General features: G+C 39.6%; 1 protein-coding gene across 1 annotated transcript in view; it reads right to left on the bottom strand.

The window, feature by feature from the left end:
• The window catches only part of RORA (RAR-related orphan receptor A), a 261,369-nt gene that overhangs the window by 7,156 nt on the left and 234,089 nt on the right, over positions 1 to 20,124 (bottom strand). Inside the window, exons 3-6 of the mRNA XM_010571723.1 lie at positions 14,893 to 14,978; positions 6,389 to 6,530; positions 4,326 to 4,721; positions 977 to 1,098 (exon numbers count right to left, since the gene is read on the bottom strand). Of these exons, the coding sequence (XP_010570025.1) occupies positions 977 to 1,098; positions 4,326 to 4,721; positions 6,389 to 6,401 (531 nt within the window). The 5' untranslated portion in view covers positions 6,402 to 6,530; positions 14,893 to 14,978. The remainder of the gene's footprint in view (positions 1 to 976; positions 1,099 to 4,325; positions 4,722 to 6,388; positions 6,531 to 14,892; positions 14,979 to 20,124) is intronic.

Below are 20,124 nucleotides of genomic sequence, written 5' to 3'. Positions count from 1 at the left end.
ATGTCAAAGTATAATGATTCTGGTCATTTCAGTGGGAATTTTATTCGCTGCATCAAAAGAAAATGCTAATGTACACTAGCAGTGCATAATCACATTTTTCCTATCAACCTCTGTATTTTGTACTGAATGTTAAATTATCTAACTAGCTCGTCTTCGTAAGGATACATATAAAGATACAGGAAGATCATCTTGTTAACAACATAAAGAAGGCATGCAAGTAGTGATTTTTTCATATGTTTATAATAATTCAGAATGAAATTACCTAGCGAGTGGAAAAAATGATAGTCTTAAAGGTTAAATATTTTTTTGTGGTAATGACAAATACGTTCACAGAACAGTGTGCTTTAATAGTGCTTCCCAAGCCAGTTTTCCAAAAATAGCCATTTGGTAGTAGTTTGCGGATGGAAGGCACTTTGGAAATACAAACGTCAATTAAATCTTACAATACCCACTGGCAGCATGGCAGCACCGTGCTGCTATTCTATAGGTAAAACTGAAACACCGAGTGACAGTAGTAGAATAAATCAGGATTACAACCAGGCATTGAAGGCTGGAAATCTGACAGAGTTCTGCGTTTATAAGCTCAAATCAAAACACACCATGTAAAATTACAAAACTTGGTGGCTTCAGCTTTTTTTTGTTGTTGTTGATCTGGGAGATTACAAATTAAGAAATGAAAATAACATGCCATTTAGGATTGAAAAAATTTCCCTGGTTTCTTATCCTTGTTTGTCAATTACAGACAGATAGATTTTAGGAATATGGCTTTGCCTTTTCCTGTACCTGTACAAATCACAAATGCAAAGGATATAGCCATCTTGCTGCTTTTGATTCTAGCGTATTATTTTTTTGAAAACACACAAAAAGAGACATTCCTGATAGTAAACAGAAAGCAGTGAAGAAGTGAATTTTGCAGTGTGTTATAGCAATACCATGCTTTAAAAAAAGCATGCCGTAGTTTGGCACGCTTTTATACCTTGTTCTGGTAGTTCTCAATCTCTTCCTGCAGAAAAGTCTGCCATGTTATCTGCTGTAACTCCTCTCTCAAGTACTGGCAAGTTTCCATGTGTGACTTGGAAATATTCTGTGCAAGATGTTCTAAAAGAAAGACCAGAAAGTGACACACGTTAAAAATGCAAAGCTGTAGCTTCAGACACGAGACAGCTAACGTATTCCAGTTGCAACAGGGGGCGGAGAGAGGGTTAGCTGTTAAGAAAAAAACGCTTTCATTTCAGATCTCCTTGGATTTTGCCTCATGAAAATAAACACGTTTAATGCAAACCGCTACCAGACTGAAGGATACCGAAGCAGAAACCCGGTTCTCCAGGCAGCTGGCGCGGGGGCCGGTGCAGGCGTTAGAGGGCACTCTGTGCGCACACACGCACCCGCTCACCCTCTCGCACCTCCGGCCCCAGGTTCCCCACAGAACACCAAGCAGTACCTCCACTACCTTGTCAGATGTTCAGGTGAACTTGAGTTTGTTTCGCAACAAGTAAACTTCTGCTGGGGACAGACTTCTTCCTCACGCAGCAGTGGGGGCGAAAGCAAGCTTGCAAGATCAAAAAGCTTGCAAAATAAAGGCAAACTTGGTGAAATCTGGGAGCGTTTAAACCATTGCAAATTCACTAAGTGGCCTTGCTGCCTTTAGTAAGATAAAGTTAGCTTTGAAACCGAGGCTGAGAACTATGCTGTTCAGTAGAGGCATACAAAAAAATCCAAATGAGCGAGGCAATGGACCCCTCAAGTTAAGGTGCAGGAATCTCTGTGAGGGCAGCCGTGCTTAATACAGGACACTATGTATCATGTATAGGGAACATAAGGGCACTGCCAGCCAGGCAGTAGATCTTCGAAAGCTAAATTCATTTGTTTTGTACAACAAAAGCTTTCTAATAAAGAAATACAGATAGTTACCACCTGCCCAGCGTTCTGTCAAGCAGGACACTATCACATGAGGCTGCCTGTTAGGGAAAAGTTTATTTTCTTTTCTACTCTCATATAATTAAAAAAATTCTAGGAAAATACACTTATTAGAGAATCCAGATAATGACTATAACACATTAAAGACTCAAGTCTTCTTTTCTTCAGCTTTAGAGTAGTCGTTTAGTTAACTGCACGATTTAAAATTTCCATACGTTTTAATTCCAATTAAACTATTTTCTGCTGCTATACTTAGTTAAAAGACCTGTAAGGCAGATGGATACTTATTCATCAAACTTGATTCCATAAACCTTTTAGGAGCACCTTCAAAAGCATGAATGGCATTTAGACGTCTGAACTCCACTTCTACTTTGTCTCTCCCTCTTCTACCCTGACTCTTCACATGCGTTTGTTCTTTTTTAGCACGTGACAAGTAGAGGCCTGATGACTTGTCTCACACAATGCTGCAGTTGGTGCTTTTGCAGGTTAGGCCACTGAAAAGAAAGGCTTAAAATGAACAAGAACGGTGGTCATTAACAACACGGGGGTATTCTGAGGGACTCGGCGTTAGGTCTCCTGTGAAACTTACTTTGGTTGATAGCAACCAAACCCAACTTTTTACAATTTGAACTGCTGAACCAATCAGTCCGTTCAGTATCATACTTAACTGCATTAATAGTTTGATGTAAGGTACTACTCGAAGTCTTTTAACATACAGCTGAGGTAAAATCAGATTGTAAGTGCTGCTACCTGAGCAATCAATAATGTAGAACGTAAGATAGTTTATACTTTGGTTGTCATCATAGCTTTCATGTATTTCAGAGCAATTTTTTGTTTCTTACAAGGGTGTACTTAAAACATTTGCTCTCGCTAGCAGCAACTGACAGCATTATACCTGTGCCCTTGCAGGATACAGAAGGTGAAATATTACCATGTTATTCACAAACCTCGGCCTCAGTTCTGGGCCGTATTTCAGCACACACCTAAATACTTTCATTGAACAGCCACACCTTTCTAAATTGAAACCTTAGTCTGGAAGACAAACATTCTTCAAACGTTGTTTGGTAATGTCAATGCTGGGCACCCAAATCATGCTCTGTAGGGTTTAAATGCAAGGACTATGTAAATAAAGGTAAGCAACATGACAAACTTATTTTAGACCAGTGTTCCAAACTCAATACCTGGCCTAGGAAGGAAAAGCCCTTTCTTTTTTCTGTGAGGTTAATGTAGATCTTTTAATAACTCCCCTGAGAATATTAACAACCATTTGATTGAGACAAAGCTGGTAGCATAGGCTTCGTCCTAATTTTTTCTTCTCATTTTTACTTATCTGTAACTGAAGTTATTTGAACTCAAGCCAGACACAATATTTTGGCTGTCACAACAAATTATGTTGCAGAGGACTGCATTCTGCAACATAAGGACATTAAAAAGTAAGCCTGCTTGTCCCTTCCTCGCTGCAAAATTTTTCAAAAGAACCTAAACTGAAGCAAACCAAGTAAAATTTCGTATCATATTCTTGCCTATAATTAAAAAAAAAGTTAGCGAAAAGATAAAAATTTAACTTGGAATACCTGATTTTTCAAACTATTTTTAGGTTTTCATAATGAAATAATTAGCAAAAATGTTGTTTAAGCAAGCAAAATCAGTTCTAAATGCCTGACTTCTTATATAAGTAATAGAATCTTAAAGCCACTTCTCTCATGTCCTGTTCCAGTTTGCTTATAACCAGCTCACGCAGCACGCTCTAACTCGAGTCTCAGATGTTGACAAGTCAGAGTTGTGGAATTCAGCCCTAGTGTAATCATTCAGGGAAGAGTTTAAAGTAAAATGTGCTAATTAATGTGGTCGTTATAAGGCTTTTAGGGAAATTATCAAAACTTGCTACATTAAAAAATTTTCTTAAGTATTTGGGGCCAGATTCTCTTCAACCAGTGGCAAGGAGAACTGCCCTCAGATTAGACTGGTGCTTTGGTTTCCTATTTCCCAAGTACAGGTAAAGAGCAGAAGAAAATTGGCCTCATCGCTTTTTGTTAGAAAATAAGAGTATTAGGGTAATGAAAAAGAAGATGAAATGTTAAAAAATAATCTGCAAATAAAGAAAAACTCCACTCAGCACTAAAAATTAGCTTGTTAATCAGTATTCAAAGGGTTCTATTACAAGGACTGAAAACAAAAGCAACACTGCTAGAGCAGATCAGCCACAAGCTCCTGGGATTTCTAGTCCAGTTCTGTAAGGTGTTCATCGTGCACCCCGATTAGGGTATTGTGCCCTTCACGTAAGAATGCCCACACATGCTCACAGCTGTACTGAAGCAGCATTCTCGCTGTCACCTGGCTAAATGTGTCACTTTAATCCAAAGGGTACTATTAAGACAATTACAACGTAAGTTTTTCTCTCTCATTACCTAATTCTGCCATGGACACAGTTGGAGAGGTCTCCCCATTTGTAAAAGAACAATAAGGGAAGAAGCCCGATGCTGGTGTGTAGTCACATATTGGTTCTGGTTTGATTCCATTAATATCAAGACCCGACTGATCTGGAGAAGGCTGTATGTCTAAGTAGAAGCTGCTAACTGCAGAGTCTGCTTTGCTACCTTCAGGGGTATGCCCATCAATGTAATTACTGAGGTCATCATGTAGCTCTGTTAACCCATTGGTGGTGATATTGTATGTTGGTGTTAGTGGTTCTGCCTCTCCTGGTTGCTGCTGATGATCTCGCTGCTGCTGCTGCATTCGATGTTTCTGCACCTCCGCATACAGGCTGTCCCTCTGCTTTTTTGACATTCGACCAAACTTTACAGCTGAAATACAGACACACAATATAATACATTTCTACAAATCCACTATTGCATTTTAATTGTCTTGGGTCTTTAAATACTACACAGAAGGACACAGTATAAAAGGCAAATGAGCAGGACAGGCAGACCTAAGAATCACTTCTGTTCAGTTACAGGTAACATAGCTGTAGCATCTACTCTTTAAAAGACTGTTTTAACATGCTACTTAAATGGACCATTAGAAGTCACTCTTTTAGCTTAATTCATTAACTTTCCACTTCTATACCAAAAAGATTTTCTCTTATATGTTCACCGAAGTTGACAGATGCATCTCTTCACCATTCAAATCCTACCTAGAAAAGTGGAAGCTAAAACAGAATACGCTGTCCAATTCCTACTAGCTGTATATTCATCCTACAAAGTGAACCTAGAATTAGGTACAAACACGTGGAGTCTATCTCAAAGAGTACCAGAAGCAAGCTTTCTTGATACTAGGACCGAAGCCCATGGGAAGAACCACAGAACCTGCTTTCAGCACAGTTTACTGTGACAAAGCACAAACGTTTGCCCAGTGAATTACTGTTAAAACTATAGATGTGTGCGTGTGTGCGCGCACGCACATGTGCATATATGTATCTCTCCACAAAATTATGACTACTTTGAGAAGTATTAATATTAAGCGTAAGCCAGAAGGAGCTGGTTTGCAACATCCAGGGAATTCCTAAGAACATAGTATGTGATTTCGGGGACCTGTATCAGCTGTAAAAGCTTCATCATTTAGGAAGGTGACTACCACCTTGTACTTTTCTACAGGAAAGTAAACATGTCAGAGGGACTAGTCATTAACATGATCAACCGTTTCAGGTTTTTAGTTTCATGCCCAATAAAAAAAAATTAAGACAATGCAATTCAAGAAGTAAATGTAATCTGAAAACAATCTCCTTAATCCGGCCTCGTATACCTAGAGTAATGCATAGGTATTTGTAGAACATGTAGTGTTGCTGTCACTATGGCAGGGGAAAAGACTGAGTCAGATCTTCAAACTGGGTAACCGATGGCAGCTTCATTACATCTATGGGGGAGGTGTGCAAGTATCAGCTGCAAATCCAGTTCTAATTGAGTTACCTAAGCTTCCCTTTTACAGAGCTGGGTTTTCGTCATTACAAGCTGTAATTTTGAGCTTAATATTAACAGCACTGGAACACATTTTCTTCAGAATTCTATCTTAGAAAAAACACTGTGCTGTTTTCTCTTTGCATTTTTGCCATTATTCATTATACACACATTTAAAGTTCTCTATATATTGTGAAACAGTTCTGATCTGTACCAATATGGCAATCAGAATGTTACTTGCAACTATAGTATGTCACTTAAATTAGAATAGCACATAGAGAAAGTATTCACATTACACTAAAAAGCGCATCTTCAAGAAGTGACCAGAGGCAAAGCTCTTAACTGGGAACTATAATAGATGAGTATGAAAAAAAAAAAAAAATCCAAGAACTTCATACGTGCCCTGATTTATATATATTTATATGAATATATACCAACATATAAAACCCACTCAATGATCTCAACTATCAGCCCAATGCGCAATTAACTGGTAAATCCTATGTTGTTTTAGTTGAACACACAGTATACTAAACAGTATTTTACTTTTTGCAATTAAGCGATGTGTTAGCAGAGCTTACCATCTCGAGACATCCCCACAGCAAGGCATTTCTGTAATCGACAGTGTTGGCAGCGGTTTCTACTGGTTCGGTCAATCAGACAGTTCTTCTGACGAGGACAGGAGTATGTAGCATTGCTTTGCTGACTCCTTCTGAAAAAGCCCTGTAATAGAATTGCAAAATACAAGTCAAGCAGCTGTTAACTGATGGAGCAAATAAAGACTCTGAAAGGTAGCATACCTAACAGAAAATGAAGTTCAAGTGCACTATAGTCAACTAAAGGAATTTAAGAGGGTTTGGTTGTTTTTTTTTTTCCCCCCTCTCCTAGAAACAAATAAAACCAAGTAACCAGGTTTAGTAGTTCCAGTAACTAGTTTCCAGTAACTAGGAAACAGTTCGTAAAACAGTGTTACGACACATAAAGGAATTACACATTTTTTCACTGATTTTATAGATCCCATATTACATATGGTACCCCAGTTCTTTCCAAATGAGATAAAACTAATTATAGACCTAGATTTCCTTGATTTCCTATCTTTACTGGGTTAGCATAGATCTCAAAAATAGGGAGGATTCAACAGCTGCTACCCTATTCTGCTTTTTGGAGATGACAATGGCAGGCTCTGATGTTCAGCCTCACCAACGCATGTATGTGTTTAAAAATACAGAGCCTGATGCTGAGCAGTCCCTTCTACAAAGAACAGTTTAAAATTTTTTTTTTTCTTAATTAGTTTGATGCTGACAACCAAGGTTTGTTCAACTCCGTGCAGGATTTAGATTTCTAAGGAGGAGGGAAGCTGAAACAGGTTTTATGTATTATCTCTTTTCTGAGTCAAATGCAATGGGTAGACCCATCTCCAAAGAAAGTTAGCACTGGAAGGTTATGCAGTAGTTACAACTTAGTTCTCTCCATCAGAATGGTACATGTTATTAACCACTATGCCAGCTGTTTGCTTTGAAGTTAATTTCATCTTTTTGCCACAGACTGCCCAAACATAAGCTGGTGTGTGTGTAATACCTACTTCACAAAGATTCTGCAAAGATGTAGTCATTCTAAAGAGGCATTTGAGATCAGTGAGCACAGTATTTTAGTTTTATGTTGCCACATAATGGATTAATTAAGAGTGCTGCAAAGCAAATACTTCCTCAGAAAGGCTGGCACCTTTTAATTAAAGCTGGACTTTTACCAATTTTTTATTTATTTGAAGGCCACATTCTGGAGTCCCTTGACACATGCACACTCTGTCCAGACACTTGGTGAAATAAACAACAGGAAGGACTTCTGCATGACAAGTAAGAGACTTCCTAGCAAACTTCCTGCAGACAGAAACATGACAAAACACTGAGATAAAGCCCCCTGCTCCATCTTATGCGGAGGACACCAGTCTTCGTTGATTATGCCCCTTTTATTAAAGCTTTAATGGGGAAGAATGGAGCATAAAAAAAAAATGAGGAAACTGAGGATGCCTGTCTTTAATCCTGTTTTCCTGTACCTTGTTTCTCACCCTTTTATTCTGGTCTTTGTTTCTATATGACTGAACTTTCTCAACTGTTTTTTAATGTTTGTCAATAGTGAGATGATCATCACTGAGACTGAAAGTATTGCACATATTGAGCTCTGATTGAGTGCATTTCACCCTAGAGAAAACATGAAATACCATGGAAATTTCTACCATTCCAACATCACGACTGATCCCTCTGTAGGAACCAACTCTTAGGTAAGCAAGTAGCTTAATTTCCAGTTCTGTTAGCACCTTTCGTGGAGCCTGTCACTCTAGTGCAAGTATACACGCAAGTGCAATGCGACTCACTAGAAAAACAGGATTAGGTATTGACCTGACTGGTGACTTACTGATCAAGGTTCTGCATCTCTGCATTATCAGTCCCTTAAAATTTCAGTTCTCCAAACACTTTTAACAGTTGCACTGAATGACATGCTTCCATATGAACTGTATGAAATCTGCCACCACTGGGATCCTGAAAGTCAGCTTAATCAATACGTAAAATGAACCTGGCCCAATAACCTCAAAAGATCTATATGTTTTCCTTTAGCTGAGATGTATACTGAGTCTGTATTGCCAGTTTGACATATTTCTCTCTATTAAGAATAGTCTTGTCAAGCTGAGGATTATTTTTAGTATTATAATGGAGAAAATACTGGGCTTTTTGCTTTTCCAGATTTTCCCTAGAGGCACAGCTGCTCAATACATTTCAGTGTACAATATATCAGCTAAGTTACAGCTTGAAGCTAAATTTTCAATAGAGCAGAACTGCCTGAAACTGGGACCTTTAAAAGCATTTGGACTTTTCAAACCAGAGATGTAGAGTGCTTTTAAGACAAACCCTACAATGTCATGTGGGCATATTGAAAACATCAGCAGTAGCTAAAGCTAAAAAACCCCTTGCCTCAAACTTCAGAAATGAATCTACACTTGTCCGGAGCTCAGAAATACACGTATCCGAGATCTGGGATTGAACTGACAATAAAGTTAAACTGAGGATTTTTTACTCTCAAAGTTCTTCTATATTGTTGTCATTTATTTGTGAGCTTTCTAACCTTTTGGTGGTCCTTGGGTCCTCATATCATTATAAGACGTGTAGGGAAGCCCCTATTACAGGAGCCTTCTGTAAGTAAATATAGTTTCTTCCTAGGTCGGTTCTCCCTCCAGCCCCCTTTACAAGAAGAAGAGAAAGGAGAGACACTATGTTCTGTTGTTCTTTTCCCTTGCTTTTGCCAGAGGCACAGAGCTAGCTGTAATTTTTCCACCAGGAAGGAGGAGGTGGATGCATGCGTGGTACACGTGTATACATTCAAGCATTATGCAAACCAGCCCAGGCCACATGCTTTTAATTGCATGCGTGTTCACAACCATTATTTCACATTCAGACGATTGCCTAATGGGCCACAGGCAGAGCGGACCCCTCTTGAGCAAACACACAAACAAAACTACTGCTGCACTAAAAAAGTGACCGCGTTACACCGCTCTGACCAATGGCACGGTCTGAACCAAGGTCTCTGGTAGTGAGTGCGTGGAGCCCTGCCTCTTTCTGATGTCAGTATAAAGGTCCAGCTGATTTTGATGAGGCGTGACTGAGCTTTGCATGCCTCCCTTTTTATATAGATGTATTAACACAGTGCCAGAAGAAGAGCAGAGCAGATTACAAGCCGTAGCTTCATCTCTGCATTTCAGACTCCTATTTATATACAACACAATATATGGTTTTTCATACGCTGCCAAGAAATCAAGTTTGGGAAAAAAGGGCGCAAGAACTTTTCATCTGCAAGTCAGTTTGAATAACAACTTGTTAAAAAAGAACTTTGAAATGTAAATAGCAGTTTTTGCAAAGTCTATTAATAGTTTCAATAACTTCACTGCTCAGTGGCTCGGTATGACAGACGTTTGTGTCTGAGCTTGCTCCTTAGCAGGGGAAAAGCCAGTTGTGCTTCCTTGATGTCCCAAATGGCACAGCACAGACTCCCTCTCCACTGCGGCACAGGCTGAAATGCTGATCTCATGTTTGGTCTTTTGACAAATTTTCATTTAATGAATTGATTCCTACAGTTCATTAACATACCCACTTCCACTTCTGTATACACATATGTCTTAATTAGCTGCTCATTGGCTGTTTAATTACAAGAAAACAGCTGACAGCTGCCTTGCTGCATCCTAATGGCAGACGTTTTGGAATGACTGTATGCAAGCCTGTGACAACAAAGGCTTATTCATAATCCCATGATTTATGGCTAATACTTAAAGACTTCCACGTATCATTAAGTTTTGCAATATTCTGAGCAATTAACAATTAGTTGGGGGGGTGTCATTCTTTTACTGTTTTCTAAAGCAAACTATCGCAAATTTTCTTCAAAGAAACATCAGAAAAATACACTGTCATATGAAAGACAGGTGAACACTCAAATTGGATTTTTAACGCTTTTATGACAATGAGCACATATTTAGTAGTAAAGGGAAGAAAGTGCTGCGGCAATATTGTTTAATAAACTTCGTTAATAAAGTATTTGATAACAAAGTTATAGTGCCACTGAAAACAGAGAAAAAATGTTCAGTTTTACATATGTAAAGACAGGCATGAGATTGAGTTTATCAGGTTATACAAGGCTTCTGACCAGCCCTTTCTGTAACATGGCTCATCTCTTTTCTAACATGTTTTGCTTGAAATTGGCTAGGCAAAAAAATTAAAAGAAGAAAAACTTCAAAAGCATAAATTTGAGGTAAATGTTTGCAACACCAGTATGACACTACATGTTCAACAGAGTAATGAAAAATTGGTGAGTAAAGAAAGCAAATGAATGAAATGAATGAACAAAAGCATTGCAAGATGGGAAATGACAATACACCAGGTACTGTTTTCTGAAGTAACAAACATGGACATTCCTTGTAGTTACAATGAACAAGACCATCTTAGGTCTTAAAAGACCCCAGAGACAAAAGCCAGTACCTATAAACCTTTAAAAATGTGAGAAATGCCCCGCACAGATGGTTTTATGAGACCAACTGCATACAGTCAAGTAAAGAGACACTAATGCGCTTGTGGGTCAGCTGGGCATAAACCGACACCATTGACAGCAAAAGCAAGTAACTGCATCTGCAAATTAAATAAAAGACATAGGTGATTAACAAAAACTTCATTTCTAACCAAATGCTTTGCTATGTCCTTTTGAAGCATTCAGGTATTTTCTGACAATGCTAAACTGGATTCAGCTTTCAGCTATGAGAAAAAAATATGGATGTGTACAAACCGCGCTCCTTTCTCAGCATGGTCCCTAATATAGAGCAAAAGGTTGTTAACGGGTTCCCAACTAATGGTTGAGGAAGTGCTCCATACAGATACTAGTTTTTTTAGTAGTGCTACTACAACGTAGTATTTCCAACCTTACACAGGAGAATAAACTTTTATTTCTGAGTCGTGGTACAGTCTTTGTGTCATTCTTCACCCATGCTTCTGAGACGTGATTAATCTCATCTTCCCTTTTCCCCCATTGTATGTTGTACACTGGATATCAGCAATGGTCGGATAGAAAAAAAATCTTCTCTTTCAAAATTTATTTTATTTATAAGTCACAGGAGCCCTCCTAGATAAAGTATAAGACAGAGCCTGGCTAAAACTTACTTTTTTTCACTGGGGGGTGGGAAAGAGGAGAGCGTGTTAATTTTTTTTTTTTTTTTTAAAGGTAGATTCAAATTCAGCTAAAAAGGTTGATGAGTTGAGATTACTCAATGATGTTTGTGCAAAACACAGCCACTAACTTCATAAAAACTGCCAGTAATACAGCAAGGTAGGAAATGAAAACTTCTCAAGAAACCCTAATCGGCTTCATTACAAATCTTCAATTCTAGTTTTGTGAAATGCAATATAACAACAAAAACTGGTCAGAAAACTTTCAATTATGTGAAATGCAAGGGTCACAAACCTGTAGAAGAGCAAAGGATCAGCAAAAGTCAATTTGACAAGAGCTCGTCTGTGATTTCCTACACAATACAGATTAGGATTGCCACGTAGGTCTTTGCAACTAAAACGTCACTTTAGGTTTTAAATAAATTACATTTCTGGTGCTTATTAGTATTTACACAGTAACACTTAAGTTAACATTACTACTAAGTAACGTTAAAGTTCACACCGAACGGGAGCGAAGAACAGTAAGGACTGAAAACATCCCACGGCGGCTGCTGCTGCTATTGCTGCCTGTAGATCATTCTTGACAGGCCTGGCTTGAGAGGGCAGCAGCACATCTGTTCCCTTCTGGTGACTAAAGGCCCCGATCCTGCAATCTGATGCACACGGATGGGTTTGCAGCACCTGTGCAGAATCTCGCTGACTTCTCTGGGACTGTCTGTTGGTGCAGGACATTGGCTCCAGGAATCAGAGCACAGGACTGGGAAATAGGTCTTCATGGCAAAGTACTTTGTAAAAAGGGAGGTTAGCATAACATGAAGAGCAATGTAAGCATGCTCAAACCTGCAGAGATCATACCCACAGAAAAGCTGGGAAAAAAACCCATACCAATACACACCTGGCTCATTTGGCAGAAGCCAAGCTATGCCAACTTTTTCACCAGCCAAAATAGTTCTGTTGGGTGAGACTTTGTTGACATTACTGTGGAAGAGCATAGCACAAACAAAATCCATCTGCTACAGTAGGGCATTTTAAACGCTGTCTAGGTCACGATCATTTAAACTCTTCCTGTGACTTGTGCCCACTAGCACTCCCCTATCACTACTTGCAGGTCATCTGGGCTCTGGCATTAAAGACGACTGAGCTTCAGAGTTATTCCCCTCCTGACAGGGAAATAACTTAACTAAGTTCATATTCACTGGCTTTAAAATCATGCCTGAGATTGTATGGCTAGAAAACTCTATTCTGCTACTCCAAGAGAAGGAGAAAATACCTAAATTCATTCACTGGGCCACTGTCTGTCTTACTTACGCACACTCTGCTTTCAAGGTTCAGATGGGTTTCAGTGTGCTGAGCATGCTTGCCCACTTGCCTTCCCTTCTGCCCTTTCCGACCAGCTGACCCTTGTGGTGGGATTCCCAGAAGCAGACCGAGGCTTGCACAGAGCTCCCGGAGAACTCAATTTATACAGACTTTGAAGGAAAATAATTTGTTCTAAAACGTAAGGAACTGCACACGCATTTCTCACTATCAGGCTAGCATCTGTTGTTCTGACTGCTGGAGGTACACAAAGGACTTTTCTCCTAATAACTCATGTTTGTATTTATTCCCGGGAAAGTACAGTCACTCTGATGGAGGAATGCTCGATGGTGTGTCTGTCTCTTACCCGCAGTGCTAAGTGCCTACCAGCCACATACTAACTACTGTGACTGCAAGTATGGTGCGCTCTGTTGCTTCCTTCTGCATGCAGGCATCCTGCTGCCTTTGGTGGGGGCTTTTCTCACATATGGGACTCAGGAGAAGGAAAGGCCCAAGAACTGGATGAAGATGAAGCAAAAGATAATACGGCTGGCAGCCTTCCTCTCCTTTGGCAGCCTGTTCCTGTTCTGCAACAAGCCATGTTGAGAAAGGCCTGTTTTCTGCATAGACGAGCGTTAGCACTGTGCTAACCTCAGTCAGTTGACAACAATGTTCGTAATGGATCCTGAGGCAATCTCTCAGGTATACTGGTCCCAGACCATTTACGGATTAAAGAGGTCTCAGACCTTGAACATAACTTGATACTCTTTGACAAGTTAGTCATACAGCAGAATTCTCACTGCAAATGTCTGCCATTTCACACAGCTGAAATTTGATAAATGCTGCTCAACCACATAAAGCTGAAAAAAGCAACCACTTTATTATAAATGCATTTTTAGTGCATTTCTCACAATAACAGCAGTTACAAAGGGCAGAAGGTGCTGTCCCACATCATTCTAATATTCTTAGATTTAAAAAAAAAATTTTCTCCCTTCCTTCTTACCAATACTTCCATGAGACTGGGAGAATGTAATAATGAAAACACAAAAATCTTCCTTGGAAAAACGCAGAAATCTCTATAATGTGAAAGCAAGGAGGTTACTTTTTGAGGATGGGTGGTGGTATCAAGCATGTCAGGAGAGCAAACTAGAAACTGTCATAAATATAAACTCTTCACACCTGAAGTGTAGATTAGCAGTAGAAAACCTGTCAGCATGGGATTGCAACATGTACATACATGAAGAAAGCAACAAGCTAGAGCACAGCTGTACACACTGTGTCATCCTAGACTAGCACTGTAATTCTCTACTAGTGATAAAAAGGAGTGATTAGCTTCACAGCACTCTAGCCTAGTGTTAGCGTTCTCCGATTTAGTTCTTGGTTGTGAGAGACAAACTGAACAAAATATAAATGCTTCTAGTGTAACCCTTATTCACTAGTGTTACTGAAGGTACAAATCCAGGAAAAAAATTCAAAGCCTAAACCTTACACAGCAATGGTTGCGTTGCAAGGAATAGGCACTGCTTCCAGGAAGTCCTGAGTATGCTGAACACCAGTAGCATGTGCTATTTGTGCAGCATCATCTTCCCATCTTCCATACCAAACAGACGAGATTTGTAACTGTAGCAGATTACAAAAGAAAACTGAGAAGTCGGAGAGCTCTCACATATTTCAACACAGCTTCTTAGCCATTTACAAAGCAAAAATGGAGAGGGAGATTCAAGAAAGCCACAAACTCCCTCTCAAGTGAATCCACAGAACAGATTCTTTGTGGTATGCTGGAAGCAGATCATCTTTCTGTACCTCTTCTGCTTATTCACAGAGAGACTGTTTACAGTGCACGCAGCACAGCTGCATGATTTTTGAAGCTTGTTCTGAAATCTGGGGTGGGGTGGGTACGTGTGTCACAAAAATGCCTTATTTAAAACCCAAATAAAACCTGTACTTCAGAATCCCCAATTGATTTCATATTCTTTGAAATGGAATCCACCGATCCAACTTTGGCACAATGCTTGCTCTTTAAAAAAGGAAGGAAAATAATCACTATCAAAAGGCTAAATGCCGTTTTAAGACTTAATATTTTAGAAGCTTACCTTGCAGCCTTCACATGTAATGACACCATAATGGATTCCTGATGATTTGTCTCCACAGATCTTGCATGGAATAATTTCAATTTGAGCTGCAACAGAAGCACGCAACCAGTTAATTACATTTTCTTTTAAACACCTTATAAAAGCATTCCCTGATCAGCATTTGTACAGTGAAAACTAATAACCTGCTAAACATTATACTACATTAACTATTCATTGCTGAACTGCAAGGGTCCCCTAGAGCTTTGGACTAAATTATGGCTGCTCGTTATATAATAGCTTTTGGGTTATTGAAATGGGTCATTTGAGAAGGTGTTTAAGAACCCACAAGAAGGCTAGAATCAGCATTTCAAAGCCAAAAAGAATAGGAGAGCTCACATTTTGGCCAAAGAGCTAAGATGACACTAGAAAGGTTTCTTCCGATCTTATTCATGTGAGAACATAAAAGGTAATTCTAAAGTTTGTCCTGCCTGAAAATGAACGCAACACCTTTACCAGATGGGTCACCATCACGCCATCCGGTTCACATGACTGGCCAATCCTAAAGCGAAGTAACAAGGTAAATAGCAACTGCATTTTACACAAGAAATCCAAAATTCACGTTATCTGAATTGAAAGTGAATTATCGGTACATATTTGTGTATTAGCTACCACAGAACAAATGAGGGAGGAAAATACAGCAGTATTCTAGTCAACTTACAAAAACAAAGGAGTCAGTGCGGCCTGGAAAATGCCATATGAAAGCCCTGATTTGCACGATATGAAAGCCCTGATTTTTTAAATTCAACTTCGTACATATAAAACATACCTACTGAATTCAGTTTAGCATGTGACAAAACTCCCTGCATCTACCTCTAAATCACAGCACTTTCCCATCTGAATACATGGATTTAAGAAGGGACTCTTGTATGCTCAGGAATACCTCTTCAACTGCTTTTGGGGTGTATGGCTGCAGTCATTTTGCTAGCAAGTCTCTTTGGATAGGACCGTGCTGAGGCAGTGCTTTACAGTATCAAAGACCAGCAGTCCACATTTTACATACGCTTGCACGTGCTCACACAAACACAGGCTATACGCATTAGACAGATAACCAAAAAATCCCAAGAAAGCACTTTCTCTGATGCGGTGGTGTCAGGATCAGGCTACATCAGTTTTCCTGAACTGGCTTAGTCCGAACAAGAGTGCAAATGCAACTCTTGCTGTGTCTCTAACTATGACATATTAACAATCAGAAGTACTGTTAATCTCCTGTGAGGAACTGAAATCCAACACAAGATATCCAATTGTTTTATTTCTCATCCAGTTTATGGCTATCCAGACTCTGACAACACATAAAATCGCATCTAATACTGTCTTACAACGCATTAGCTTAACTTTAGTTGTACTCTTAACACCGTTTTCAATAAGTCATGTCCACTCTTATAAACATTGCATTTTACATGCCATTAAATCCCAAACCGGCTGCTTATTATTAAACCAGAATCACCTTCCAATGCTACTGTGTGCTCTGCTTCATTGCAGCCCGACATCATAGCTCAGGATCAGGCCAAAACTGTAAGATAACTATAAAATAGAAGACCGGAAGACTTTTTAGCACAGCACTGACTGTGCTAAAACACTCCTTCAAAATATTCTCCAGACGACGTCAAATGCAATGCTCGGAGCAGCTGAGCAGCACCTGAATAGCACCCATTTGCTCCCAGGAACTTAACAGCAGCTAAAATGCTCTGCTGAGGAAAGGAGTGCCCCGCAGCTACAGGACTACATTGCTGTTTTCCTGACAGTTCCATATCAGCAGCTTTCAAAATATTTTCATACAGCAAGATACCACTTGCATCTGCTTCCACCATAAGGATCTTTGCATTCTTGACCTTTAATCCCCCACCTTCCCTGCAGCAACAAAATGATCGGCTGAAATTAAAAGGTCTGTTTAGGACACTTAAGGAAGCAAATACTTCTTCCCTGCAGTCCTCCAAAAACTGCCTTAATTTCACTTTGCTCTCAGCTAACACATTAAACACAATGGAGCAGGAAGTGAACTAATAAAAGGGAAAAATAAAGTGTATGCTATTTTATTAATGCCTTACATTAATTATTACTAGAGCATCATATGTCTACCAACAAAGCTTTGATCAGAACAGGTAGCATAACCCCACTTTACATCAACAAATTGAACAACAGTCTGAAGTTCACAGAAACTCAAAATTTGTATAATGTGCAGTACAAATTCAGAGAGCAATCCCGTGGGCAAAATCCAGAACAGACCTACCCATTCCCAGTTGTGCCTTTTCAAGGTGTGATTATTTTGCTACCCTGCTACAGTGAATCAGCGGCCTTCTCCAACTCCTTTGACAGGGTAGTAACAAGGCTTATCTCAACAGCTACATGGCAATGTGTTTTTTATATTTCACTTTTATATACATAATTACTGCCTTATTTTGAATAGGTATGATATAATTGGATCTTGTTTATGTACTATCTCCAGCACATTAGTTAAATCACCCATGAAGCCTGTCTATGCAATCTCTATTTCTTAAGCAACAGGACATTTGCAGAGTGTTTCTGAAGGAATGTAACGTGCCTTCAAAGTGATGGCCTAAAGCTAGGTTACTAATAGTCTAAAAGGTGCCATAATTAGTCCCAAATGCATTTTCCAGGGTGCTTTACTGTTAGGAGAGAATCTCCACAGATCCACAAGCTCCAGCTACACTGGCATTTGCTGCCCATTGTGTGTATGAGCAGCAGCACCAGATCAGGTATAGTTTTACAATTCCAGATTTCCTCAAATTTACAACATCTTCAGGGTACTTACTTTCAATTGAGCATGCAGCATTTAAAACTTTGACTTATAATTTTACTCTGATATACAGGACAGCGGGATGAAACTCAGAAGCATAAATTGCTTGGGACTGCCACAACCAATTGTATTACAAATTAATGCACAGAAAGACATCAGATAAATTACTGCTCCACGTGGTTGCCTTTGCAAATCAACTCATTGAAATGGAATCCCTGTCGCAAGTTCATACACTTTCCATATAGCATGAAAGGACTTAGATACTTTAAACTTACTAAATGCAAATTGCCTGTGCCAAGATTATGCATTTTTCTTACGAGGGTGAAAATATTTTCCCTACTTTTAACTTTGACATGCAAATATGTACTTGCTAAAACCTTGTTCTTATGCAAACAAGGCAGGTGGGAAATATTTTTACACGTCAAGAATATGTTCCAACTTGGCTTCTCACATTCCCAGAGTTACTTAAAGCTTCCTACTGTGCTCACATTAATTGTACCTGTTCTGTGCTTACATATATTTGTATGTTATATTTTCCAAGATTATATAAAATACTCTAATTCATGCTTTAGACTAGAATTAGCCTAAATTACAGTTTACAATTTCTGTCTCCTGGGGTGGCGCTCAGACTGATTCTGGTTCATGCATGAGCAAATTATTTCTTAGATATGAATTGCAGAAAAAAATAAACTCTTGTGGTTGCTTAGAAACCGCTACAGATACCCAGGTGACAGATGTAGTTTGTATTCCTAGATTAAAGGCCTAAGAATCTTTCACACCCTGAAATAACAGTGCTCCAGAATACTACCAAGGATGTCCTGTGCCAAAGCCAGCAATGAATAGGAACAAAAGCCCAAACAAACCACCAAGAGCAACAAATGCAAGCTCAAGCACAGAGACCTGCCACAAGCATTGAACAAGTTGCTACAGAAATGGCTCCCGAGAGAGAAAAGTGACCGCTAAGGGCTGGAGGTAGTAATCATTACAAGGTGATGTCAAACACAAGGCAAACTCATCTCCATAGGAAAGGGCACCTGACATCTGCTAAGACCTCTCAGCACACGTGACTTTAACACGTAGCTACTCCTATCACTGGAACGTCCGGTGACCTTCCTTCTGCTGTAACGTCATATGATCTTCATTTTACAGCAGGAATACTGAGTGCGGACTCTTTGATTTGCTCAAAATCAGACAGAACAGGAACTTGAGCCCCAGTATACAGGGAAAAAAAGCCTGTGTTTTTCCCCTGAACCCTTCTTCTTCCTCCATCCACTATGTCTTCACTTGGCAATTGTCTGAAGTAGCTCTGGCATGCTTAATTACATGATTGCCTCCACCTAATTCCTAGTGAACGTGCCTACCAGACAACCAGAGAGAGCGCTAAACATCTTTTGTTGGCATCAGGAACAGAAGAACATGCCTTATTCCCTCTTACTCCAGGCTTCACTTCTTCCCCCAAATCTGGAACAGTTTCGCTGGGCTTGCCTGCCTTTTTCAAGCTCCGCCTCTGCCCCAACCCTCTAGACAGCCCCTCCCTCTTTATTAATTCCCACATCATGAAATGCTGCTTTATTCCTTGTCCGGTTTGAGCAGTAGAGGAGGAGAGATCTAATTCTGTATTTGTAAGGAAATGCTCTGTACAAGCTCATCAGAACCTTTAGTTTCTTCCTTCCTAACTCCTTGGGCAGCCTCCAATCAGGACAAGAGCCCATACAGCCACGTAAAGACGGGGGATCTTTCTCCCCAGTTCTGCCATTTAAGTAGAAACACACTGAGCCTCAACACAGGAAAGCGTATTACCAGTCCACCCTAAAGAAAACATTTTTCAAAAGAAAAAAATGTTTTCCAAAGACAGAAGTTTTCTCCTCCCCATTGGTATGTCTGAATGAAATGTTTGTTTCTAGTGAATTAATTGTCTTGGGGTAGAAAAAGGATTTTCCCATTCCTCCACCTGCTTTCACACTGTTATTTTAAAATTGTACATTCACACAGATCATGTTATTTTTTCCAATTTGTAACAGGTATGAAACCTCCGATTTGGTAGCCTGGGAAGGACTTTTCAATGGAAGCAAAAATTGGTCCCCATTCGTGCCTTTCTAGGTGAGATTCACCTAGCTGACCTGAACTATCTTGAAACTTGGGTAATTATCTGAAGTTAATGGTCTTATCTGCTTCTAGAGTGATGAGGAAGGGAGGAAGAAAGAGAGAGAAAAAGAAAGGGTGGGAGAAAGCAAGAAGGAAAAAGGGAGAAGGGGCATGATTCATCTCATTCAAGACAAGCAAGATGAACCCCTGAGTGGAGATGCCTCCTCTTCACTCGCCAGAGAAGGAATTTAATGATACCTTAATTACAAGCCTAACTTTTACAAGGTGAAAGTCAGGTGAGTCCTACTGCCTCTTACTATTTCTGAATTCAAAAATTAGCATTTTCTGGAAAG

This window comes from Haliaeetus leucocephalus, unplaced genomic scaffold, assembly GCF_000737465.1.
Source record: "Haliaeetus leucocephalus isolate CR32 unplaced genomic scaffold, Haliaeetus_leucocephalus-4.0 Scaffold339, whole genome shotgun sequence".
In the NCBI taxonomy this organism is placed as follows: Eukaryota; Metazoa; Chordata; class Aves; order Accipitriformes; family Accipitridae; genus Haliaeetus; species Haliaeetus leucocephalus.
The sequence above is the reverse complement of the archived record's forward strand: the minus strand, read 5'-3'. Positions and strand labels throughout refer to the sequence as shown.